At 45.6% G+C, this 25346-nt stretch overlaps 1 protein-coding gene and 2 long non-coding RNA genes across 4 annotated transcripts in view; 1 reads left to right on the top strand and 2 right to left on the bottom strand.

The window, feature by feature from the left end:
- Positions 1-15375: 15375 nt before the first annotated feature.
- On the bottom strand, positions 15376-19687 carry LOC133050665 (uncharacterized). The gene is made up of 3 exons (XR_009691658.1): positions 19606-19687; positions 18896-19142; positions 15376-15645 (listed from the first exon to the last, which is right to left on the bottom strand). It is a non-coding gene; the product is annotated as an uncharacterized LOC133050665 (long non-coding RNA).
- Positions 19688-23325: 3638 nt separating this feature from the next.
- On the bottom strand, positions 23326-24206 carry LOC133054129 (uncharacterized). Its single transcript, XR_009692375.1, has 2 exons — positions 24117-24206; positions 23326-23856 (listed from the first exon to the last, which is right to left on the bottom strand). It is a non-coding gene; the product is annotated as an uncharacterized LOC133054129 (long non-coding RNA).
- The window catches only part of CDH3 (cadherin 3), a 44176-nt gene continuing 42532 nt past the window's right edge, over positions 23703-25346 (top strand). Inside the window, exons 1-2 of one of the 2 annotated variants that reach the window (XM_061138815.1) lie at positions 23703-23867; positions 24500-24620. In XM_061138815.1, the coding sequence (XP_060994798.1) occupies positions 23751-23867; positions 24500-24620 (238 nt within the window). In that variant the 5' untranslated portion in view covers positions 23703-23750. The other variant, XM_061138816.1, reaches the window with a different exon arrangement.

The following is a 25346-nucleotide window of genomic DNA, read 5'->3' on the forward strand; positions in this document are numbered from 1 at the left end:
CATGAACATGGCCTTGACCTTATCATTCCAATAATTTCAGCCCCTCCATAATCTCAGCTTCCAGCATCCTGCTCACTAATTGCCACCTGAAACTCTATCTATTCTCTGACCCTTTGGGGACCTGCAGTGCATTTATCCCACCACCTTTCCATTGTCTCTTACCCTTATCGTTTCCTCACTTCCCTCTTTGTGTGGCTTTAATTCCATGTTCCAGTATTATTGGCATACTTTCATGTACATCCTCAACTTCTCTGCCCCTCTGCTGTACTCACCTGGGAAAAAAATTTATTACATCTAACTCTTCGACTGCACCTGCACCCACGCAGCTGAACAAGGCTGAGGAAAACTCAAAGCCATGTTGTCTTGTTTCAAATGCCTGACCATTAACTTCAGATGGACCCCCAGGGTTGCTTGGCATTCTTCCTGTATTTCTGAGACAAATCACCCTCCCACTCTTCTAGAAGATTATTGCACACCTCTTTCCTTTCTCTTCTAATTTACAACACTTCCTCCGCCCCCTGTATTCACTCTCAGCGGATGACTTCATTAGGAGATAACTTCCACAAGCTCCCACATTCGCATGCACCTACCTTCTGGCATCCGTGCCTCACCTTCACTCCTGTAATGATGGCTATTCTGTCTGTGCTTCTTTTTGAAAGCCAACTCCTTCCTTAGCACTCGATCGCAGCCCCTCTTTCCCACCCAGCCCATTATACTCATAATCCTTCTCCTGACTTGCTCTTGCCTCATCAATTTGTTCTACCCACTGGATTTTCCCAGAAGCCTTCAGTCTCACTATAATGTGTCAATGTTAAAAAAAAATTAAAAGCCTATCTTGGAAATGGGTAGATAGATGGACATATATATGATAAAGCACGTCGAGGAAAATGTGGGCAGAAGAATCCAAGTGGTGGCTCTATGTGTTCAGTGTAAAATTCTTTCAACCATTTGGTGTTTGAAATTTTTCATTAATAAAATATTGGGGGAAAAATTCTATCTTGACCTATATCTCCCTCTTGCTGTTACCTCATTTCTCTGCTCCCTTTCCCAGTGAAAGTCCTGAAAAACTGGTCTGAACGTCTGTCTCCATGTGTCCCATCCTTTCTTTTACCAACTCCTATCAAGTTTTTGCCTCAGTGGACACCCGGAATGTCTCTCACAAAGCTTGCCAGTGATTTCCACTGTAGGATCAACTGAACAGCCATTTATCAGTCCCTAGTCTTGCTCAGTCTGTCAGCTGCAGAATTTGACTCCTCCTTGCTCCTTATAAAACTTCCTTTTCCTTGATTCCAGAATGGCACTCTCTCCTCCATTTCTTCTTACCTCTCTAGTCAACTTTGTTGATCTCTCCTTGTCGAGCCAGCCTCTTAACATTGAAATGCATCAGGACTCAGTTTTGGGGTTGTTTTTTTTTTAGGACTCTGTTTTTAAACCATTTTCTCTGTCTATACTCTCTTTCTTGGTTATCTCCTATAGTTTTGTGGACTTAATTACTATAGGATTATTTCCAAATGTATACTCTCCCTAAACCCTTCTCCTCTACTCCAGACTCCTGTATCCAGCAGCGTACTCAACATCTCCACCCAGATGTCTATGAAGTATCTCAGACTTAATGTGCCCACAAACCAATTCCTCATTGTAGTAACTGGTCTAAGAATTGTCGTAGTGAATCACCCCACCCTTGTGTCCATGCCTGTTTGCAGTGTGAGCATTAATTTCTTCACACACATCTCTACCCCTTCCCCAAACCTGGGCTGGCCTTGTATTTTGCTTTTATCAGTAGAAAGTGATGGAGTAGAAATGTCAGAACCTAGAATCTAAGAGGCTTTGCAGCTTTTACTCTCCCATTCTGGAATCCTGCGGCCACTGTGGAAAAGAATCCAAACTCACCTCACTAAAAATGAGAGCCCGCGTGGAAAGCTGAGCAAAGCAGCTGAGCAAGGCAGCCCATCCAGCAGTTGGCCCTGGATCCAGCCATGTGGGGGAGGCTGTCTTGGACCTTCCAGCCCCGGATGGGCTATCAGATAACCACTTGACTCAACCCAGGCTAGATCAGCCAAAGAACAGCCAGACTGCCATGTACTCAAGAGAAATCATAAATCATTGTTAAACTAATATATTTGGGTGATTTATTTTTGTTCTAATAGGTAACTGAAACACAAGTCTTCCCATTATACCTTCTTCACAGCCTTTACCTCCCTAGATATTACCTCTATTCTTCCAGTTGCTTAGGCCAAAAAACGTGCCGTTCCTTGACTCCTCCCTTTTTCTCACACTCACTTCTGCTCCTTCAGCAAATTATATATCATCCCCTCCAAAATATATCCTGACTCCTATCCTTACCAACTCCATTACTATCACCCTGGGCTGAACCGCATCGTCTCTTCCCTGGATTACTGCCAGGGCCTCCATGTTGGTCTCTCTGCTGCCCTCCTGGCTCCCCTCCACTGTGTTCTCCAGTCAGCAGTGAGCGATCCTTTTAGAGTTTAAGTCACATCCCATCACTCTTCTGCTCAGAAGCCTCCAGGGACTTCACGTTTTGCTCAGAGTAAAAGTTAAAATCCTTACTAAGGCTTCAAGACCCCACATGATTTGGCCCTCTTCGCTCTCCTGTATCTGTAATCTCACTCTGCGTCTCTGCCCCTGGTTCACCCATTTTCAGCCACTGGTCTCTTTGCTGTCCCTTAAACACACTAAGTGCCTTCCTATCTCCAGGCCTTTGCACTTGCTCTCCCCCCTGTGTAAAATGGTCTCCCCCAGAGACTTAACGGACTCACTTCCTATGCCTGCTCAGATGTTCCTTCATTGCCCACTCCTCCATCTCCACCCAACCCTGAGTTCCATCAGTTTCTAGCTGTCTCACCGTCCTCCACAGCATTCAACACCACCTGACATACTACATTTTTATTTGTTTGTTTTGTATCTACTTTCTCCCACTAGAAAACTCCATGAGGACAGGGACATCATCTGATTATTCATTCCAGAGTCTCTTATGCCTATTACCTATCACATAGAAGGTGTTTTATACAGTTTCGCTGAATGAATGAAAGCAGAAGTATATTGTCTTACTTTTCTATTGCTGCTGTAACAAATGACTACAAACCTGGTGACTTAGAATAAATGTATTATCTTAACAGTTCAGGAGATCTGAAGTCCCAAAACATGTGTCACTGGGCTAAAATCAAGGTGTTGACAGGGCTGCATTCTTGCCAGGGAAGCTGTCAGGGAGAACACATCCCTTTACTTTGTCTGGCATCTGGAGGCTGCCCACATTCTCTGAGGATGACATCCTTCCATCCTCAAATAAAGCAATGATTGACTGAGCCTTCCTTATGGGTCATCACAGGGCTTCTATCATCATATCTCCTTCTCCATCTCTGGCCTTCCCTCTTTCATGAATAAAAGTCTTTTTTATGACATTGGGCTGACCCAGATAATCCAGAATAATTTTCAGTTTAGTTCAGTTCAGTTGCTCAGTCATGTCTGACTCTGTGACCACAGAACTGCAGCACACCAGACCTCCGTGTCCATCACCAACTCCTAGAGTTTACTCAAACTCATGTCCATTGAGTTGGTGATGCCATCCAACCATCTCATCCTCTGTCATCCCCTTCTCTTCCTGCCTTCAATCTTGCCCAGCATCAGGGTCTTTTCCAGTGAGTCAGTTCTTCGCATCAGGTGGCCAAAGAATTGGAGTTTCAGCTTCAGCATCAGTCCTTCCCATGAATATTCAGGACTGATTTCGTTTAGGATGGACTGGTTGGATCTCCTTGGACTCAAGGAACTCTCAAGAGTCTTCACCAATACCACAGTTCAAAAGCATCAATTCTTCGGTGCTCAGCTTTCTTTATAGTCCAGCTCTCACATCCATATATGACTACTGGAAAAACCATAGCTTTGACTAGATGGACCTTTGTAAGCAAAATGATGTCTCTGCTTTTTAATATGCTGTCTAGGTTGGTCATAACTTTTCTTCCAAGGAGCAAGTGTCTTTTTTTTTTGCAAGTGTCTTTTCATTTCAAGGCTGCAGTCACCATCTGCAGTGATTTTGGAGACCCCCCAAAATAAAATCTATCACTGTTTCCTTTGCTTTCCCATCTGTTTGCCATGAAGTGATGGGACCAGATGCCATGATCTTAGTTTTCTGAATGTTGAGTTTTAAGCCAACTTTTTCTCCCTCCTCTTTCACTTTCATCAAGAGGCTCGTTAGTTCTTCTTCAACTTTCTGCCATAAGGGTGGTGTCATCTGCATATTTGAGGTTATTGATATTTCCCCTGGCAATCTTGATTCCGTCTTGTGCTTCTTCCAGCCTAGCTTTTCTCATGATGTACTCTGCATATAAGTTAAATAAACAGGGTGACAATATACAGCCTTGATGTACTCCTTTCCCGATTTGGAACCAGTCTGTTGTTCCATGTCCAGTTCTAACTGTTGTTTTCTGACCTGCATACAGACTTCTCAGGAGGCAGGTCAGGTGGTCTGGTATTCCCATCTCTTGAAGAATTTACCAGAGTTTGTTGTGATCCACACAGTGAAAGGCTTTGGCATAGTCAATAAAGCAGAAGTAGATGTTTTTCTGGAATTTTTTTCCTTGTTTGATGATCCAGTGGATTTGTTGGCAATTTGAGCTCTGATTCCTCTGCCTTTTCTAAATCCAGCTTGAACATCTGGAAGCTCACCGTTCACGTGCTGTTGAAGCCTGGCTTGGAGAATTTTGAGCATTACTTCGCTAGCATGTGAGATGAGTGCAATAGTGCAGTAGTTTGAGCATTCTTTGGCATTGCCTCTCTTTGGGATTGGAATGAAAACTTACTTTTTCTAGTCCTATGGCCACTGCTGAGAGAAGGATAATCTTACCTTCTCTTAAATTAATATCCTTAATTTAATCACATCTGCAAAGTCCTTTGTGCCTTGAAAAGTAACATAGTTACCGGTTCCAGGGATTAGGTTGTTAACACCTTTCATGCGGGCTCAGTTGTTCAGTTGTTGTCTGACTCTTTGCAATCCCATGGACTGTAGCCCGCCAGGCTCCTCTGTCCATGGGATTTTCCAGGCAAGAAAACTGGAGTGGGTTGCCATTTCTTTATCCATGTTCTTGAGCATTTTAAGTTGGAAGAGGTTGAACTTGGATATGGACAAAGATTGCACTAAAATAAGTAATGCCATGTAAAAACTGAAGCATGAGAATTGAGAACATATGTCCACCTAAAAGCTTCTCTGCATATTCATAGCAGCATTATTCACAATAGTTGAGAAGTGTCCATCAAATGATGAATGTATAAACAAAATGTGGTATATCCACACAATGGAATATTACTTAAAAATAAAAAGTAATGAGGTACTGGCAAATGCTACAACATGGATGAACCTTGAAAACATTATTCAAAGTGAAAGAAGCCAGTCACTAAAGACCACCTACTGTATAATTCCATTTAGGTGAAATACTCAGAATAGGCACATCTGTAGAGACAGAAGCAGATTGGCAGTTGCCCAATAGTGGGGACTTTGGGAGAAAATGAGGGGTAACTACTAAAGAGTTTAAAACTTCTTTTTGGGGTGATGAAACTATTTTTAAAATTGATCATGGTGATGGTTGTTCAAGTCTGTAACTATACAAAAAATATTGGATTGTGCACTTAATTAATTTATTTTGAAACCTTTTATTTTATTGGCCATGCCATGCAACTTGCAGGATCCTAGTTCCTGGACCAGGGATCAAACTCAGTCCCCGGTAATGAAATCTTCTTTTCCCAACCACTGGGATGCCATGGAAGCCTCTGAATTGTACACTTTAAATTGGGGAATTGTATGGTAGATGAATTACATTTCAAAGCTGTTATTTTGTGAAAGCTTTTTTGAAAATGTGCACACTAATTTCCCTAAGGGAGATGTTACTGCAGAACACCTCATGTGAGCAAGTGTCATGGCCCGACATTGAGACCAGTTAGACCACAGATGATTCTAGCCCGTCACGTGTGGCCCTGCTCAGTCACGCGCTGGTCACAGGGAACCGTCGGTGCTTAATACTGATCATGGGAGTTTGGGCTGACAGAGCTCATTAATTACCCACAGTGTGTCCAGCTGTGGTTAAGGGCACGGGTTCTGCAGTGAGACAAGCCTGATTTTGAACCTCAGCTCTGTCTGATTTTGAACCTAACCTCTGCAAGTTAGCCTCTCTCAGCCTCAGATTCCTCATCTGTAAATTAGAGATGATACTTTTTTTTAGAAATTGGGTTTTTTAAATTCATTTATCTATTTTGGCCACACTGTGGGGCCTGGGGGATCTTATTTCCCCAACCAGGAATCGAACCCATGCCCCTTGCACTGGGAGCATGGTGTCTTAACCAATGTACTGCCAGGGAAGTTCCGAAATGCAATAGCTTTTGTAAAACAATAACCTAGAACCAGGTAAACTATCAGCCAATGGTAGCTGGAATTATTGTTACCAGTGTTAATATGAGAGCCCTAAGCACCTTGTCTGGCATATAGAAAGTGCTCAGAACACAGAATGGTTCAATTATACTTTTCACAGGGAAAAAAAATGTTCATGAGATAGAATAAACTTTAGAGACAAGGACAGAGAATTTGAATTCCATTGCTTAAGGACAAAAGCAGGTGACTTTGGGAGACTGCTGTTTGCCTCCCACCTGACTTTCACCTGGTTTCTCTCCAGCAAATACTCACACAGCTGAAAGCACTGGCTTTGCCCTGGAGCCTCTTGGCCACCCCCACCACGTTACTAATGAGCAAATCCAAGCTTCCAGAAGCTTCTGGGAGAACATTCAACTAAGAAACTGGAGTTTTTGATGAGGACCCAGACAGGAAATGCCATTGCCCCTCCAAAGCATAATCTAAGACATGGAGCTAGAAAAGGAATTCAGGGCAGAAAATAATCACAACTGGTTATTCCAGGAATGCAGGGGCATTTCAACAGCCAAAAAAAAAAAAAAAAGGAAGAAACTGTTTATGTAATATACTACACTGTATGGTTAAAGGAGAAAAATGTGATCATCTCAATACCTGCATGAAAAAGTAGGTGATAAAATTCTTACTTATTTATGATTAAACATTAGTAAATCAGAGTTAAAGGGAAATTCCTGTTCTTGACATATCTCCCTACCTACATGAAACCAAACTTAATGATGAAACAATAGAACCATTCCCAAACCAGGAACAAGGCAAGGATGCTGTCGTTCTTACTACTTGATATTGTAATGGTCCCAATGGAGAAAGAATAATCTTTTCCACAAATAGTAGTGGGACAACAGGATATCTAAAAGAATGAAGCTGAACTCTTACCTCACACCATCCTCAAAAGCAAAATCAAACTGAATTGAAAGCCTAAATGTAAGAGCTAACACTGTAAAACTCTTAGAAGACATAGGTGTAAATCTTCATAACCTTGGATTAGGCAACAATTTTTTAGATGCAACACCAAAAGCATGAGCAACCAAAGAAACAATAGATAAATTGGACTTCATCAAAATAAAAACTTTTGTTCTTTAAAGGACACTATTGTGAAAATGAACAGACATCAAGTATTAGGATCTAGTATCCAGAATATATAGAGAACTCTTACAACTCAACAATAAAAAGACAAGCACCCATTTTTAAAATGGACAAAGGATTTGAATAGATCTGTCTCTAAGACATTCAAGTGGCCAACAAACACATGAAAAAATGCTTACCATCACTAGTCATTAGGGAACCAGAAATCAAAATCACAGTGAGCTACCACTTCACATCCACTAGGATGGCTGTTTTTTAAAATGACTAATTTTTTAACATGGAAAATAACAAGTGTTGGCAAAGATATGGAGAAAATAGAAACTTCATTCATTCTGGTAGAAATGTGAAATAGTCTAGCCATTGTGGACAAAGGTTTTGCAGTTCATCACGGAGTTAAACATAGAATTACCATTCTGGTAATATACCTAAATTCCTGGTAATATATACCAGGAATTCCATTCTGAGGTATATATATCTAAGAGAACTGAAAATGTGTTTGTGCAAAAACTTGTGTATGAATGTTCTTAGCAGCATTATTCATGGTAGCATAAAAATAGAAACAACAGAGATGTCCATCAACTGATGAATGGTTGAATAAAACGTAGTTAATCTACACAGTGGAATATTATTCAGCCAAAAAAAGGAATGCCATCCTGATACATGCTACAGTGTGAATGACCTTTGAAACCATTATACTCAGCTAAAGAAGCCAGACATGAAAGATCACATATTGTATAATCCTGTTTCTATGAAATGTCCAAACAGTTAAATGCTTAGATGCTTGCCAGAGGCTAAGGAGAGAGGAATAGGGACTGACTGCAGATGGGTTAGGGATTTCTTTTTAATAAAAGAAATTAATTAATTAATATCCTGGAATATATAATAGTGATGGTTGCACAACTTAGAAACTCTTGAATTCTGCACTTAAAAATGGCGAATATTATGGTATATGAATTATATATCAGTTAAAAAAAAAACAACTCTTTGACTAGTTAAAGAACTGAGGTTGAATTGTAGTTCCAGCACTACTACTTCTTGGTACACAACCTAGAGACACATGCTCCCTGTGCACCAGGAATACATGTAAAGATAGTTGCTTTAATGGATTAAAAAGGGCCACAAATTCTCTGCAGTCCCTCCTATCAAAAAGTGGGGTCTATTTTCCCATCTTTTGAATTTGAGCTGGTCTTGTGGCTCACTTTAACCAACAGAATGCAACAGAAGTGATTATTGCCAGGTTCTAAGCTAGATCTCAGGGACCTTCTGCCCTTACTTTCTTGGAACATTTCTGCCATCACGTGACAAGGTCTGGCTGGAAGGAGAAGGCCAGACGTCCTAACTGATGCTCCAGACATGAGAGTGAGGCCATTGTGGGCCAGCCAGCCAAGCTGCCAGCTGACCACAGCCACTGAGTGAGTCCAGGTAAGATCAGAAGAACCATCTTGTCTACCCACGGAATCATGAGAAATAGCAAACTGTTACTGCTTTAGGAGACTACATTTTAGGAATGGTTGGCTACCCAGCAGTGCCTAACTAATCCAACACTGGGACCACATTTGCACAATCAAAAACTAGGAAGCGACACAGATGCAGGTTGGATGGTGTAGTGGGTAAGAGTCTGAACTTTGACCTCAGACTTGGGCACCAGATCCCACCCTGCCACTTAGCAGCTGTGTGACAAGAAATTTATTTGACTTATCCCTCTGTCCTCCTCAGTCTCAAAAGTATTCAAGGGGTTAATATACTTGGAATAGTTTCTGGTAGAGAGGAATGAGATTAAGTGTTGGCTGTTGGTATGCTTACCAGAAACATGTGGGTTACATACATGCTGAAGGCAAGAAAGGAGTAAATTTCATGTGTATCAACTTGGATATACCTTGGCCACCTGATGCAAAGAGCCAACTCACTAGAAAAGACCCTGTGCTGGGAAAGATTGAGAGCAGGAGGAGAAGGGGATGACAGAGGATGAGATGGTTGGATGGCATCACTGATTCAATGGACATGAGTTTGAGCAAGCTCTGGGAGATGGTGAAGGACAGGGAAGCCTGGCGTGCTGCACTCCATGGGGTCGCAAAGAGTCAGGCACGGCTGGGTGACTGAACAACAGTAACAACTTGGATAATACTCAAAAATATATGATCATCTGGAAAAAGCAAGTTATAGGACTATGACATTTATATAAAAGTATTTTTTAAATGTACAGAGGAAGGCACCTCAGAGTCTTTGCCTCTTTGAAGGCAGAGATGGGAATGCCTAAGTAGGAATCAAGAAGGATCTTGGTTTTAATCATAATGTTCTTCTTAAAAAAAAAAAAAAAAAAAATAATGTTCTTCTTACTTATTATGCAAAAAGGATACTAGTTGTATCATTTTTTTAAAGTTATGCATAGGAAAAACACTAGAAGCAAAGAAGTTAAAATGGCAACATGGGTTAATTTGGTTTGGTAATTCTTTTCCTCTTCCTCTTTACTACCCGACCCCCTGCCCCAATTCCTGTATTAATTTAATCACAATGGTTCTGAGTGCTTCCTTTCCTGCAGCATCTGCTCAGGGATGTGGCCTTCCCGGGCCAGTCCTAATGCCTGCCTTGTCACAGGCAGGCTTAGCTGGGTGTGGATAGCACCTGGCAGCGCTATCCAGGCCCCCAGCTGGGGCCCACCCAGGCCGGCAGATGGCTGTCTTCTTGCCAAAGCTTCAGATCTCAGGCTTTGATCCCTAACATGCTTGAAGAACAACTCTTAATTTCACTCTTCTGAATTTAAGGGGGTTCCCCTTCCTCCAACTCCCCCAGCAAGGGGCCCTAGCACCCTCCTGCAAGCAGCTGAGAGTAAGCCATGGAGAGAGGTGTTTGGACAGGAGGCGTATGGGGAAGTGGGGAGCACAAGAGGCATACGCCAGAGGCCGTTTCCTTCTGTGGCAGATGCTGAATGGAGGACTTATCAGGCTCTTTAAATTTTTAAAGACTTACTTGTCTTGCTGTCACTATTTTATTGAGGAGAGCAGACAAATCGGCTTTGGTGTTCTCAGCTATTGTGTATGAGGGTGTGAAAGCAAAAACACAGGTTAATGGGGGACCAGGTGGAAATGGGGAAGCAAGAGAAATCGTTTGCATCTCAAACAGAATTGTTCCTGGATCTTTCTGTTTGGACACTTCTGTCTTCTCAGGCTGGGTTTTATATCCAGAGGGATATCCTGATGTTGCTCTGATAGATTTTGACTGATAGGTTCTGGATTAGACCCTCTAGAAAATTAGAGCTCAGATAAGACTGGTTTTTAACTCAGAAATAATACATATTCTTTATAGAATACTTACAGCGTTCCCTCATAGCTCAGTTGGTAAAGAATCCGCCTCCAATGCAGAAGACGCTGGTTCAATTCCTAGGTTGGGAAGATCCACTAGAGAAGGGATAGGCTACCCACTCCAGTATTCTTGGACTTCCCTTGTGGCTCAGCTTGTAAAGAATCCACCTGCAATGCAGGAGACCTGGGTTCTATCCCTGGGTTGGGAAGATCCCCTGGAGAAGGGAAAGGCTATCCACTCCAGTATTCTGGGCTGAAGAATTCCGTGGACTATATGGTCCACGGGGTCACAAAGAGTTGGACGTGAGTAAGCAACTTTCTGAACTGAAGCAACTTTCACTTTCACTATAGAATACTTACAGAAAATATATATATATAGATAAATAAGCTAAAAAGAGACAGACCACCTCCTATGTCCTAGCACTGTACTAGGCACCAGGGGTACCAGGAGGAGCAAAGTCAATGCCGTGAGGACACAGCCTTTGTCTGTTATGCTTTAAGCCTGGCCCTGGCCTTGCTGGACAATTCTATGTCTTGAGCTGAGTGGTGATTACATTGGTATATACATACGTAAAAATTCATCAAGCTCTGCATTTAAGATTTGTGCACTCAACTAAGTGCAGGTTATATCTTAATTTAAAAAGGAAGTGTTCTAAGAGGTGTTTCCGAGAGGTTAGATCTGGTAGTAGGTGATTTTAAATCACACAGAGAAACAATTATTTTCCTTTCAATTCTCTTTTAGTCCTTCAAGGAGAATGTTTCCCTTTGATGTTGATATGTCTTTAACATCTAACACCTCATGATTTCCCTTTTCAAACAGAGCTGGTCCCAGGATCAGTCCTCAGCAAGCAATAATAACTACTTAGTTTACTGACATTGTGCTTTCTTTTCTTTTCTTTTTTTTTTTTTGTGCTTTATTTTCATTGTACTGATTTTCAAATCAGTTACCTTTTGTTCATGGCAAGATATATTGGTTTCCCATTTGATGTACTGTAGTAATTGCTTAAAGTAAGTATTCAAGGTAAATTTGTTTAAATTAAAAGTGAGTTGATTTTAAGAAACAGTTTAAGTATGGAGTACCCATGGTATAAGGATGGGACAAAAACAGAGTGTTCTTCAATGACTGAAGTTTGGAGGAAATGGCTCTAGTAAATTCCATTAAAAACAACAACAACAACAACAGGGACTTCCCTGGTGGTCCAGTGGTTGAGGCTTCCCCTACCAGTGCAGGGGGTGTGGGTTCAACCCTGGTGGAGGAGCTAAGATCCCACATGCCTCGAATGCAAAAAAAAAGACATAAAACAGAAGCAGTATTGTAACAAATTCTATAAAGACTTTAAAAATGGTCCACATAAAAAAATCTTAAAACAACAGCCACCCTCACCTGAGTCCACACACACCTGCAGCTACACTCCACTTCCTTACTCCTGTTAAAAGAAAATTTGAAAAGAATTGTCAAGACCGTACATGCTTTCTCACCTCTTCTGTTTAATCCAGTCTGGTTTCTAGGTTGATTCTCCAGTGAAACTCTTCTCCCAATGACCTCAAACAGCTAAATTTAATGGACACATCTCTGACCACATCCTTCATAGCCTCTCAGCAGCATTTGACCCAGCCTACCACTTCTCTTCTGAATCTTTCTTCTGTTGATTTCAATCTTCTGGGTTTCCTTTGATTAGTCTTAGTCCCTCCTCCTCCACTCAGCCCTTGAATGTCAGAGTGTCTCGGGGCTCATCCAATACCTTTAAGCATCATGTTTGGAGATACCCACATTTGTATCTCTGACCCAGCCTAACCTCTTAGCACCAGATGCAAATAGCCCATGACCAAGTCAATCTCTGCACCTGGCTAGCTCACGGCTCCTCCAACTTCATGGTCCAGATGGAACGCTTGATTCTTCCAGCACCTGATTCTTCTCCAATAAGTCCACTATTATTGATCCAAGCCTCAAACCTAAGAGAAGGCCTTGATTCCTCCTTTCTTTCTTTTTTTTTTTTATTCTTCCTTTCTTCAGCCTCAGAATCAGTCTATCACCAAGTCCTGTGACTTTTACCCCACACTATTGAGAATCTGACCATTTTTCTTCATCTTCTTGGCAGTAGTCCTTGCCAGGTCCACCATCTCTCATCTGGACATAGCACCAGCCTCCTCTCTTGTCTCTTACTTCCATTCTTCCTGCCCCAATTCTCATTTTCATATAGCAGCCAGGAGGATTGTTATAAAATATGAATCAGGCCATATTCCTCCTCTGCTTAAGATTCTTCAATAGCTTTCTTCTTATTCTGGAGTAAAAGTCAGACTACTTGTGGCTCTAGAACTCTATATGATCTGTGACTCTCACCTGTTTCAACCTCATCTCCCTTTCTCTGAAGACTCACTCTGCTTCAGCCACACTGACTTCTGTGTTCCTGGTTTCTAGCAGTTGCCTACCTCAGGACCTTTGCACATGCTGTTCCCTCCACCTGGCGTACTTTCTCTCAGCTTTTCTATGACTGACTCCTTCTCAGTCTTGGTCTTAGCTTCACTGCTGCTTCCTCAGAGTGTCTGCCTTGACCATTCTATCAAAAATGAGCTTCCCTAGTGACTGTCTTATTGCTTTTTTTCTTTCTTAGCACTTTCAATAGTCTGTAATTATCTTGTTTATTTACTTCTCTACATTTTTATTACAGAGTCCATGAAAATAAAAGATTTTGCTCTATTTAATTCACCATTGCATCCTCAGTGCTCAGAATAGCGTCTGACACATAGTAAATATTTCTTGAATGTAATAAATGGAAAGGTAGGTGGAGACTAGACCAAACAGGCCCTTAACAGAGCAGCATGGAGAGGCATTGGGATTTTAATCATAGATGCAAAGTGATCAGGTCTGGCAGTTGTAAACGTTCAGTCTGACAGTATTGGTGAAAAGAAATGGGAGGGTAACCAAGGAAAGCTACTGAAATGGTCCAGACGAGAGAGATGACAGGGTTGAATGGAATAAGATGTACAGAGTGCTTAGCATTTAACCATAAGGAATGGGGTCGGTCAGGTTACTATTACCAATATAGCAGGTAAGTGAAGACTGCTTGAATTTAATGACAGGAAAGCTGGGGTCCAATGATAGAGGGACTTGTGTATCCCCTGGAATCTTTGACTCTCTAATCACTTTTTACAGTGATAAATGATAGAACTTCTTATCCTTATTGAGTTAATTTGACCTCTATCAGTGAATGGTAATTCATTCTGTGTTCACATTTGCATTCTTCCGCCTGTGTCCCTTCTCACCACCATCAGCTGGAAAGGAAGAATTTCATGGAGAGAGCTTCTGACACCTTTCATTAACTGTGTGACCTGGAAAGTCACCTCATCTCTCTGAACTCAGTTTCATTTTCTGTCAAATGAGGACTCTGATGTCTGTTCTGTCCATCGTGAGGATCAGTGAATAGCTGTACAGAATATATTTTCAAAATGCAAGAAAAATATCATTCAGTAAATCTTTATTAAGCACCTGCTGTGCGACAGGCACTATTGATGGTGCTAGGAATATGGCAGTGGCATTGGAGGAACAGCAACAATTCAACCCCTGTGGGGCTGACGCTATTGCAGAAGTCGATTCAGATTCTGGACATTTGGGATTTTAGGGGCTTTTTAGTATTTATTTGCTGCTTTGGGTCTTAGTTGTAGCGTCCAGGATCTTTTGTTGCCGCGCTGAGGCTCCGTAGCTGTGGTGCTTGGGCTTAGTTGTTCTGCGGCATCTGGGATCTTAGTTCCCCAGCCAGGGATTAAACCCACTTCCCCTGCGTTGTGCGGCAGATTCTTAACCACTGAACCACCAGGGAAGTCCCTGAACATTTTGGATTTTGACTGTATTTTTCTAATTGGCAGATCACTTTGGGCCCCTGCTGAAAAATACAGATTCTTGGCCGGACCAAAGTCTTAGTCAGAATGGGGAAGGTAGAATGAAGGGAGGGGTAACTGTCTCCCTGAAGTGATTCAGAAAAGACTGAAAATAAGAGATTAAGTGAATTAAACCGCCTCCCTGTTTCTCTTCCCAAATACTGATTAATCACTCAGCAGTCCTGCATACACATCTGTTTGTATACTGAGTTTTCCAAAACATTTCTAATAAGAAGTGCCTTCAGATGGCTCCGGGGAGAGCAAGTGTAAACATCAGGGCCAGCCATGTGACCTTGAAGGAGAAGGCAGTGGAAGTAGCAGAAAGCGCTGTCCTTGGCGGTGTTTTTGTCTGCCACAGAGCTTGCTGTACAGCTGATCTGGATCTTAGTGTCCTCATCAGCCAATGAGGTCAGGGTTTCCTGAGTACCAGTTCACGGAGGGGTGCTGCATAGTGTAATCAGAATCTCCTAAGGAGCTTATTAAGTCTCCAGATTCCTGGGCCTCATGGACTGATGACTCCAATTCAGTAGGGCTAGAATGGCATCCATCACCTCCTCTGTTTTTTTAAAAAAATTTTATTTATTTATTTTTGGCTGTGCTGGGTCTTCATTGCTATTAGGTTTTTCTCTAGTTGCAGCAATTGGGGGCTACTGTAGTTGTAGTGTGGGGGCCTCTCATTGCGGAGGCTTCTCTTGTTGCAGAGCACGGGCTCTAGGTGCTCGGGCTTCAGTAGTTGCGGCTCTGGTCTCTAGAGCACAGGCTCAGAAGTTGTGGTGCACGGGTTTAGTTGGTCCATGGCATGCTGGATCGTCCCAGATCAGGGATCAAACCTGTGTCTCCTGCATTGGCAGGAAGCCACCAGGGAAGCCCACCTCTTCCTGGGCAATTAGTTTTTGATACATATCCCGGTTTGGTATCTCACTAGGGTAGGTCAAACTCTCTGTGCCTCAGTTTTCTCATCTGTAAAATATAATCATTCCTCAGACAGTAAAATTAAATAAGTTAATTTACATCATGCACTTGGAGCAGTGTCTGTGCTCCAAGCAGTGTAAGTACTGGGTAAGTTTTAACTATTCTGTCAGTCAAGGTCCAATCAGGAAGACAAACCACTGTGCATATTTAAAGCAGAGGGAACTTAATGCAGAGGTGATGGAGAGGCTGAGAAGCCAAACAGGAGGCAGTGAAACAACCTAGAGATTAGGCAGCAGGAAGTCTTTGACCCCTTAGCAGGGGGAAGAGAGGGAAATGGTGGTGTTTCTGGAGCCCAGAGTCTGGTCGAACCTGGACCCACAGCAGGAGCTGTAGCTCTAGCTTAGACACAGCCATGTTAAGACAGCTGAAGGAGCAGGAATACCCTGGCTTTTCCCTTTGTCCCACCCTCCAGGCCCTCTAGTGCCGCCTATTGGCTGAACCAATATCTCTCACGTGAGCCTGGGGAAACCCCATCTGCAGAGGTCACCCCTGCCTTTCTTTTTTTTTTTTTCCACCCCTGCCTTTCAAGGGAAGGATGAAGCATGACTCTGAGAACAGATTGTCATTATTTTGTTGTTAATATATTCTCTAAGGTCTTTTGGGTCCTCCTAATACTCCAATACTTTGGCCACCTGATGTAAACACTGACTCCTTGGAAAAGACCCTGATGCTGGGAAAGATTGAAGGCGGGAGGAGAAGGGGACGACAAAGGATGAGATGGTTGGATGGCATCACTGACTTGATGGACTTGAGTTTGAGTAAAGTCCGAGAGTTGGTGATGGACAGGGAGGCCTGGTGTGCTGCAGTCCGTGGGGTCGCAAAGAGTCGGACATGACTGAGCGACTGAACTGAACAGATCTTAAAGTCTCTAGACCTTAGCCAATCACAGGGATTCAGGGCTTCATGAGTGCTTATTGATTAATCAATTCCATGCCTTCAGTGTTCACGCATACATAAATGCTTGGCCTCTGATTTCTGGAAACTGACAGCTCAGGTCTTGACAAACATTCACCAATGCCGAAAGCAGCAGAGCCCTGCCAGAGATTCAGGGAAAAGGAAGGTATGTGGAGCAGGTTTCTGGCTGGGCATCAGCCGCCTGAGCACCTTTAAGGATTCAGAAGTGATAAATCGGGAAGCTGGCCAGAGATATCACTAGGGAGAACAGAGGGTCCCAGAACACTCCGGAAGAGACCCAAAGAAGTAAGACTGTGGAAGCATTTGTACAGGGCACTGGTCAGGGCAGGGGAGGAGCAGGAAATAGGCCCTCACCCGATTTTAAGGATACTTCCTAGAAAAGACTGCAGAAACCCGCTTGTCTTTGGGACATATCCCTGTAAGTGTGCTATGTGGGAGTGGAGCTCTGGGAATTTTGCTACCAAAAATGGGCAGAAAAGCTCTTTCTAAATATTTCTTGGAGGACTCAGAATTTAACCTTGGACCAGAGGCAAATATGTTTATTTTAAGAGGTTCTTAAGAGAAAAGATCGGATATCGTGGGATTCTTCCTAATATATCAAAGACCTGCTCCTCAGATTCATTCTTTCAGCAAACATTGGTGGATAGCAGGTTGGCAACTGATTCAGGCAATGAGTTTTAGAGTGAGACAGAACTGGATTGCACCGTGGCTTTGCCTCTGTCCTAGCTGTGTGGCCCTGGGCAAGGGATTTCACCTCAGTCCCCCCGCTGTGAAAAGGGAATGTGTAATATGAAATAGTGTATAGAGTTAGGAGGATGAGAATGAGATAATGCATGAAAATATTTAACATCTGAATCCAGAGCGTGCTCAGGAAATGGTAGTAGTTCATTTTATTAGGGCTTGTATTATTTATATGACACTTTGCAGAACACTCCCCGCCTCTGTTAGCTCATTGGATTTCACATCAGCTCTGTGAGGCAGGTCAGATTTGCCTCAGATGCATTGATTTTGCATCTACTCTGCATCCAGCACCCTGCCAGATGCCTAACAGTTATTATCTTGTTGATTTCACTCAGTCAATACATATTTTAGTATCTGTTTTATGCCAGGCTGTTCTGTGTCCTGGAGGTACAGCAATGAACAAACACAAAAACCCCTGCCTCGGGAGGATACGCTAAGTGAGGGGAGAGTGGCAATCAATACCGTCTAATGAATATTTACGTTTACTGTCTTCCAACTTGCTTTACAAATATTAACTCATAACCTGTGAGGAAGGTGTTATTTTGCTTATCCCATTTTACAGATGAGGGTACTGAGGCACAAGGGAGTTGAGAGTCACTTGGCCAAGGTCTCACAACTCAGAAGAGCTGAATTAATTATTCAAAGCCAGACAGCATTACTCCAGAGTCCTTGCTCTTAATCATTACTGTTACCTCTTAAAAAAATTATATATGTACTAATAGATCATCACACCCTATAGATTAGATTAGGGTGTGGTAAGTGCTATGAAAAAAATAATAAAGCAGGGTAAAAAGGGAGGAGGATAATTGGAGAAGGCTGTCTATGCAGGGAGGGCAGAGAAGGCTTCCCTGAGGGGCCACATCTGAGCAGAGACCTGAAGGGGTGAGGGAGAGAGGGGGGTGGACACCCGGGGAAGGGGGATCCAGGCAGAGAGAAGCACTGTGCCAAGGCCCACGCTTGGTGTGTTCGGAGAACCACAGGGAGGCCAGCACTGGAAAAGCAGAGTGAACAAGTGGTAGAAGATGAGTCAGAACCTGAAAGACAGCTCATGCTGAGCCGCTGGAAGGATGCAATTGCTGAGATGGAAAGATTGTGGGAGGGGCAGGTTTGCAAGGGAAGGTCAGTTCAGTTTGGGATAATTCTCACCATCACCCACCAAGTAGGAATTACTCATTCCAGAGGACGTCAAGAGATTAAATAGCTCACCCCAGATCACCCAGACAGTCGTTTTCAGAGGCAAGATTCAGATGTCTGTCTTCCAACCCTAACTTAAATGCCACAGGCTGTTGGCTGGTAGTGTGCTGTGAGGAAATCTACAGAAGTGATATTCTGAATGTCCTGATCCCTGACCTCAGGAGCTTTCAAGGAGGGGGAAAGAGATAGTAGAGAGTGAGGCAGAAGGAGAGTGTCTGAGTAAAGGAAAGGAATAATTCCAGAGATCCCACAAGGCAGTAAGTAGCGTGTATTTAAATATGAAATGGAGACAAGAAACCCAGGGAAAGTGTACTTCTTTATGAAAGAGCAAAATGAGTGAGAGTCTCAGCCCTGTCTGGGTGGAGGGCATCAAGGACAGAGCAAATACCTGTGTCGAAGAAGGCTGTGCTTTGGCCAAGATGGGAAGCTCCTGCCTGAAGTTCAGGGTTCCACTTGGGCAAGTCTCTCTCCACAAGTTGATGCTTTTTCATTGTGACAAAGGTATATCCTGGGCCAGATGTCTCCCCTGGACCTGTGTCTCCAACCACAGCCTCCTCAACATGCCACCACTGGGCACCTTTAAACATGCCCCAATCCGAAGTCCTGATCTTCCCCCGATCCCGAACTTGCCTTGCCTGCAATGAGATTCCGAGAAGCCAACCCTGAAGGACTTATTAAATACGGAAGGGCTCCCAGGAGGAACTGGTGAAGGAGTGGAGGAACAGGATAAAGAGGGCAAGAAGCCAAGTAAGGGTGTGATTTCAGACCAAGCCCCTGGAGAGTAGCTTCATCCTGATCCAACAGGGGAACGAATGCTGGATGTAAGTTACCCCTGGGAGTTTAGGGGTGGGGGCACTCAGCTTCCACACTCCAGCACCAGTTGGTTATTGGCTAAGGGCTGGGAAAGTGAACTCCTGGGCACTTACTTACAAGGGAAAAGGGATCCCAGTAACTAAAGGGCAAGCCTCTAGCTCTTCACATGTGCAGGCTGCTGGGAGCTTCAGCACACAGAAGTCAAACAGGGGGCATTCAGAAGCCATCAAAGGGATCCCAGGGGGCCTGGCAGCACCCTGACAGTGTCCACTACACATGCCTTACCCATCTCAGGAAACGGCACTGCCATCCTGCTGGGTGCTCAGGCCCCAGTCCTGGGAGTCATCATTGACCTGCTCTGTCTCACACCCCCATCCAATCCTTTAGTCGATCTCGTTGGCAATACCTTCAAGATACATGCTGAGTCTGATCACTTTTTTTAAGTAACTTTTGAAAATTGTGGTAAACTACACATAACACACAGTTCATTGGCATTAAGTACATTCACGTTTTTGGGTACCCATCACTATCATCCATTCACAGAACTCTTTCCATCTTGCAAAGCTGAAACTCTGTACCTGTTAAGCATTTTGTTTGTCTGTTCATCTGTTGATGGACATTCGGGTTGCTTCTACCTCTTGACCGTTGTAAATAATGCTGCTATGAACATGGATGTACAAATATGTTACAGTCCCTGCACTCAATTCTTGTGGGGTCATACCTAAAAGTAGAAGGGCTTCCCTAGTGACTGACTGGTAAAGAATCCGCCTGCAATGCAGGAAACCCTGGTTCGATCCCTGGGTTGGGAAGATCCCCTGGAGAAGGGCATGGCAACCCACTCCAGTATTCTTGCCTGAAGAATTCCATGGACAGAGAGGAGCCTGGCGGGCTACAGTCCATAGGGTCGCACAGAGTTGGACATGACTGAAGCAACTAAGCAGCAGCAGCTAGAAATGGAACTGCTTGATCATACAGGAGTTCTATTTTTTTACTATCTATTTATTTGCCTGTGCTGGGTCTTAGTTGTGGCAGGTGACATGGGATCTAGTTCCCGGACCAGGGATCAAAGCCAGGCCCCCTGAATTGGGAGTGCAGAGTCTTAGCCACTGGACCACCAGGGAAGTTCCAGTAATTCGATTTTTAATTTTTTTTTAGTAACTGCTTTACTATTTTTCATGGTGGTTCTACCATTTTACATTCCTACGACAGTGCACAAGTGTTTCAGTTTCTTCTTCACCAGTACTTTTTATTTTCTTTTTTTAAAGACAGTAAACAACAAAATTCTGTAAAGCAGTTATCCTTCAATTAAAAATTAATGTTTAAAAATCTGATCATTTTTTTACCCCTTCCACAAGGAGCACCCTGAACCAGGCCATTTCAGTTTTTGCCTGACTGACTACAGTGGAATCCCATCTGACCTCACTGCTTCTGCCCTCATGTCCAGCAGTCTTTTCAACACCTCTCTTCCGCTCACACCCTCCTGGGCCTTCCTCCTTTCCCTCTCAGAGAAAAGCTAAAATTCTTACAATAGCCTTGAAGGCTCTATAAGATTTGCTTCTCACCCTCCTGAATCTGACTCATTTCCTACTAGCTCACTCCACTCTAGCCATGCTTTGCTTTTTTTTTTTTTTCACCCTGTCCAAAGTAATCTCTTGCCTCAGGTCCTTTTGCCTTATTTCTCTGCTTGGAAATACTACTAAGCAACATCTGGGCACTTGCTCTATGCCAGGTGCTGAATTTAGAGTTTTAAAAATATTAATTAATTATCATCTGTATGTATTAATTCATTCAATCCTCGTACTTCAGCTATCCTAGTGTAATTTGCTCCCCACTGCCTTAAGGTTTGTATTCCTCAAGGAGGACTCTGGGCTTTCCCCATTGCTTATCAGCCCCTCCTCCATTTTCTGCCTTTCTCTTTCTTTCTTGCCCTCAGGTTTCTGTGTGGGTTTGGTTCATGAGAGACAATGCCAGAAGATGAAAGGTGAAAGGAGAGAGATGTTGGGTTATTTCCCCCCACCACACACACATCCTCCCTGCTCTGCTCTGGGCAAGTGTCCTGTCCCTCCCAGACTGCAGCTCCATTTGAGAGGGGTGGTCCTCCACACTCCAGCTCCCTCTGCCCCAACCCCCCACTCCCAGTGACAGCATTTCCTCCCTTTGCCATCCAGTCCTCCAAGTTGTAGCTGCCTTTCTGCTGCTGCTATCTCCGGACCTTCAACACTCCTGAACCCTGCCCATTCCTCTAGTCCCTTCACTAAGACTTCAATCAACATGTAGCTGGATTCTGTCTCCCGCTAGATCCTGACCTAAAACCACCTTCCGGATCACATTATTCATAGTTTTCAACTCTGCCTTCTGTCCTGTGAATTGGCACTTCCCATTCTGTTCTTTACTGCATAGCACATATTGACTAACATGCTATATTTACTTACTTTGCTCACCCCTCACAATCTGGGATCTGCAATCCAAGGTTGCAGATGTGTTTGTTTCATTCAGTGTTGTATCTCCAATGCTTGGCACACTGTAGGCCGTCAGCAAATATCTCCTAAATGAATGAATGAACGAACGGACGGCTAGGGGAGCTATAGGGAAGCCAGCAGTGTGGTCCAAGGTGCAGGCAGAAGAGCTGACGCTCAGCTTCTCCGCTCCCCTCCCCTCCCGCGCCCGGAATGCTGAGTTCTCTGGAAGGAGACGGAAATGAGTGCGCTCAACAGCCCTCCAGTCGGGTGTTTACTTAATTAGGGCCTGTATCCCGACGCTCGTTGGTGTTTAACTGTCCGCCTAATGGCTTCATCTGGTTCCGGGCGGGCGCGGGAGAACCTGCGAGGCGAGGGTAGGCGGGGCCCCCCGGGTACAGTCTGGGGCCGGCGCCGCCTGGAAAAGCCTCTGTTCGGGTATCTAACCTCCCCTCGAGCACGGAAAGCGACCCCTACGGGAGAGAGAGGCGCGAGGCAAGGGGGGCTGGTGCTCAGCAAATGGATTTGGGTTTTAACCGCGCGTGGTCCCTCCCCCACCTCCAGCTGCCGAGACCACAGGCCGGATAACCGAGCGCTCCCCTGATACCAGATGCAATTGCTCGCTTTACCATCAGTCGTGAACTTGAAGGATTACAGCGTTTCTTATTCTCTTAGTTTGGGGAACCTGAAGGTATTACAGAGGAGATAAACGGCTCGTGAGGCAAAGGAAGGGGACCAGTGAGCTGGATCCTAAAGCTATAATATCAGGCAACATTTGGGCACTTGCTCTATGCCAAGTGCCGAGTTTAGCATTTTAAACGTGTTAATTAACTTAATCCTCTTCTATTTGCATTAATGCATTCAATCCTAGTACTTTAGAGAGCAGTTAGCACAATAGCCCCACTAGAGGCATGCAAAACTGAGGCTCAGAGGTGTTATTTCACTAGCCTGAGGCCACCGCGCTAATAAGTGGTGGCTTAAGCGCAGGCGGTGCGCCCCCAGAGCCAAAGCTCATTTTGAAAGAGAACTCCCACCTTCACTGCGCAAACCGACCACCTCTTCGCTGCAGGCCTTGTGGTAAAGACAGGCAGACTTCCAGGTTAGCCTTATGAGGGCCAAAAAAAAAAAAAAAAATCTGTACTTAGAGACCTCCAGTCTCTTCCTCAAACCTCTGAATGTGAGATGGGGAGAAGGGAGAAAAGGAATGAGGAGTCAGCCTGAAATTCTCAAGACAGCTAAGGAAAGTGGGAAGACCTTCGGGAACAAGAGGCTGGGATTGGCCAGGAAAGCTCAGCTCGGTGCGGAGACGGCGTGCACTGCGGGGCGACTGAGTCAGGACCGTTTCAGGGCCCAGGGCCCATTTGCGTGCGGCCAGGGGGAGGACACTTTGGGTGTGCATTAGAGAGGCGAATTCCGCCCAGCTCCGCCGTCTGCTCCCGGGAAGGATGCAGAAGAGCTGTTTTGAAGGGAGGTTCACGGAAAGACTGCTCCGCGCAGCCAGCAGTTTTCACTTAGTTTATACTCAGTACTGCAGACCAATAAAAAACAGTCGCGATTTAAAAAATGCCTTTACTTGCGTTTTCACAAGTTGAGAAATTGTTAATTATGTACCTTACGTGGGGAGGGGGACTGGGGAGGTTGCCTGAGGTGATGGGGCTAACAACCACCTCTCTGCCTCGCACCTTTTGGTGTCACCAAGGCTTCGACCTCTGGAATCTTCTCTCCTAGCCTCCATTTGTTCGGCTGTGCCAGGGAAGTAATGAGTCTTCCGTGAGTAGTAGCAGATTTTATAATGCGGTCCCTGGTGACCTCACTGCCAGTTTTAAACTCTGGAGTCCTGGGAGCAGGCTGACGTGGGAGGTTGGAAAGAGGCAGAAGGTACCACCCCCCCGCGCACCCGCGCTGTCGCCGGGTGTGGGGCGGACACACCCGGCCTCCATCAAAGCTTTGGGTAACAGAGCGCCTCAGGGAAGCATGAACGGGGCGCCTCTGTTTCCAGCCGATTTCAGATGCATCTCCACTTCTTTTTCCCACTCTGGCCGCGAGGCACAGAAACCTTTTTCTTCGCGTGCTGCAAAGGCTGAGGAGGGGGTGGGTTGGGGTTTTTCTCTCGAACCAGAATCTGCAAGACAGGGCCTGGGTCCCTGCCGAGAGGAACTCCAGAAAAGCCAAGAGAACGCAGGAGGGAAGGGGGAAAGACTCTGTGTGTGTGTGTGTGTGTGTGTGTGTGTGTGTGTAAAAGTGGGGGTCTTGGGTGCCTCCACCGCGCCAACCAGGGCCCCACCTGCGAGAGGGCGGGATCTTTCGGCGCTGGACCAATCAGCACCTACCTGCGCTCACCTGGCCCCCTCCCTCCGGCTCCCGCGGGCCGCGGTTCTCGAAGGCTCACGCTGAGCTTAGCGGAGCCCTAGCCCGCTGTTGCGGCAGCTTTTCACCCCTCTCTCTCCAGCCATGGGGCTCCGTGGTGGGCCTCTCGCGTCCCTCCTCCTCCGCTTCTTTCTCCTACTCCAGGTACTCCATTGCCTTGCCCTGTCCCGGGCCGGAACGCTCCTCAGAGGGCTGGCGGGCGGGGTCCGCACGCGGCGGCGGCGTCAGGGAGAGCGCGGGGCTGCGCTCCGTGGGGCCCAGGGTTGTCCGGGACAGCCTGTGAGGACTCCCCGGGATGGGTTTGCAGGGCCGGGCACGCCTGAGACCCAGCCTCCCTCTTTTCCTCCTTCCCCCAGGCGCAGGTTTACTGGCTGCCGCGCGCGGCCTCGGAACCGTGCCGGGCAGGCTTCGGGGAAGCTGAAGTGACCTTGGAGGCGCGAGGCGCGGAGCTGGAGCCGGGCCGGGCGCTGGGGAAAGGTAAGGAGCCCCCGCCCCCGGGCCCGCCCGTGGAACTGCGGGGCGGGGGCCGCACGCGGGGTGTCCAGCCTGCCGTGGGCAACTCCTGGCGCCGCCTCAGGTGTGGGGGAGGCGCAGACAGCATCCCGGGAACTTGAGGAGGGGTGGGCGGCCGACGGGAGAGGCCGGGAAGCGTTGAGCCCTCTGATGTCCAGCCCCTCCTTGTCCCTCTGCGGCGGCTTACCTTGCCCCCCTCCTTCAGGGTGCGGGGCGGCTGGGCTACTCTCCCCGCCTGGACGTGGGAAGCTCTCCCCTGCTGGCCCCAGTGGAGGAATGCGCAGTCCACATTCCTCCCCAGCCCCCGCGCAGGTGTGGGGATGAGCCGTGCCCCGGGCAGCCCCCTTCGCCCCTCCCGGGCCCCCTTTGTGTACCGCGCTTTGTGTCTCCGACAGACAGACCCGGTCTGTTTCTCTTCTTCGCGCTCCCTCCCCCCGCCCCCCTGCTCCCCCGGCAGCTGGAATGCACTCTTAACCCTGCCCTTCCCGGAGGGCCTGCGCCCCTGCAGCCAGCCTGGAAACTGGGCCTGGCACACCTGAACTGGGGCCGTTACGCCCTGGGGCCACCCCCGACCCCCAGTGTCTCGGTACTGGAATGTTAGGGTACTTGAGGGAGTGGAGATCCAGAAGCCGGAAAGTCTCCATCTGTAGGCGTGGCGGATGGGGAATCAAAGCTCATTTTTGATCTCAC

This window comes from Dama dama, chromosome 4 (assembly GCF_033118175.1).
Source record: "Dama dama isolate Ldn47 chromosome 4, ASM3311817v1, whole genome shotgun sequence".
In the NCBI taxonomy this organism is placed as follows: Eukaryota; Metazoa; Chordata; class Mammalia; order Artiodactyla; family Cervidae; genus Dama; species Dama dama.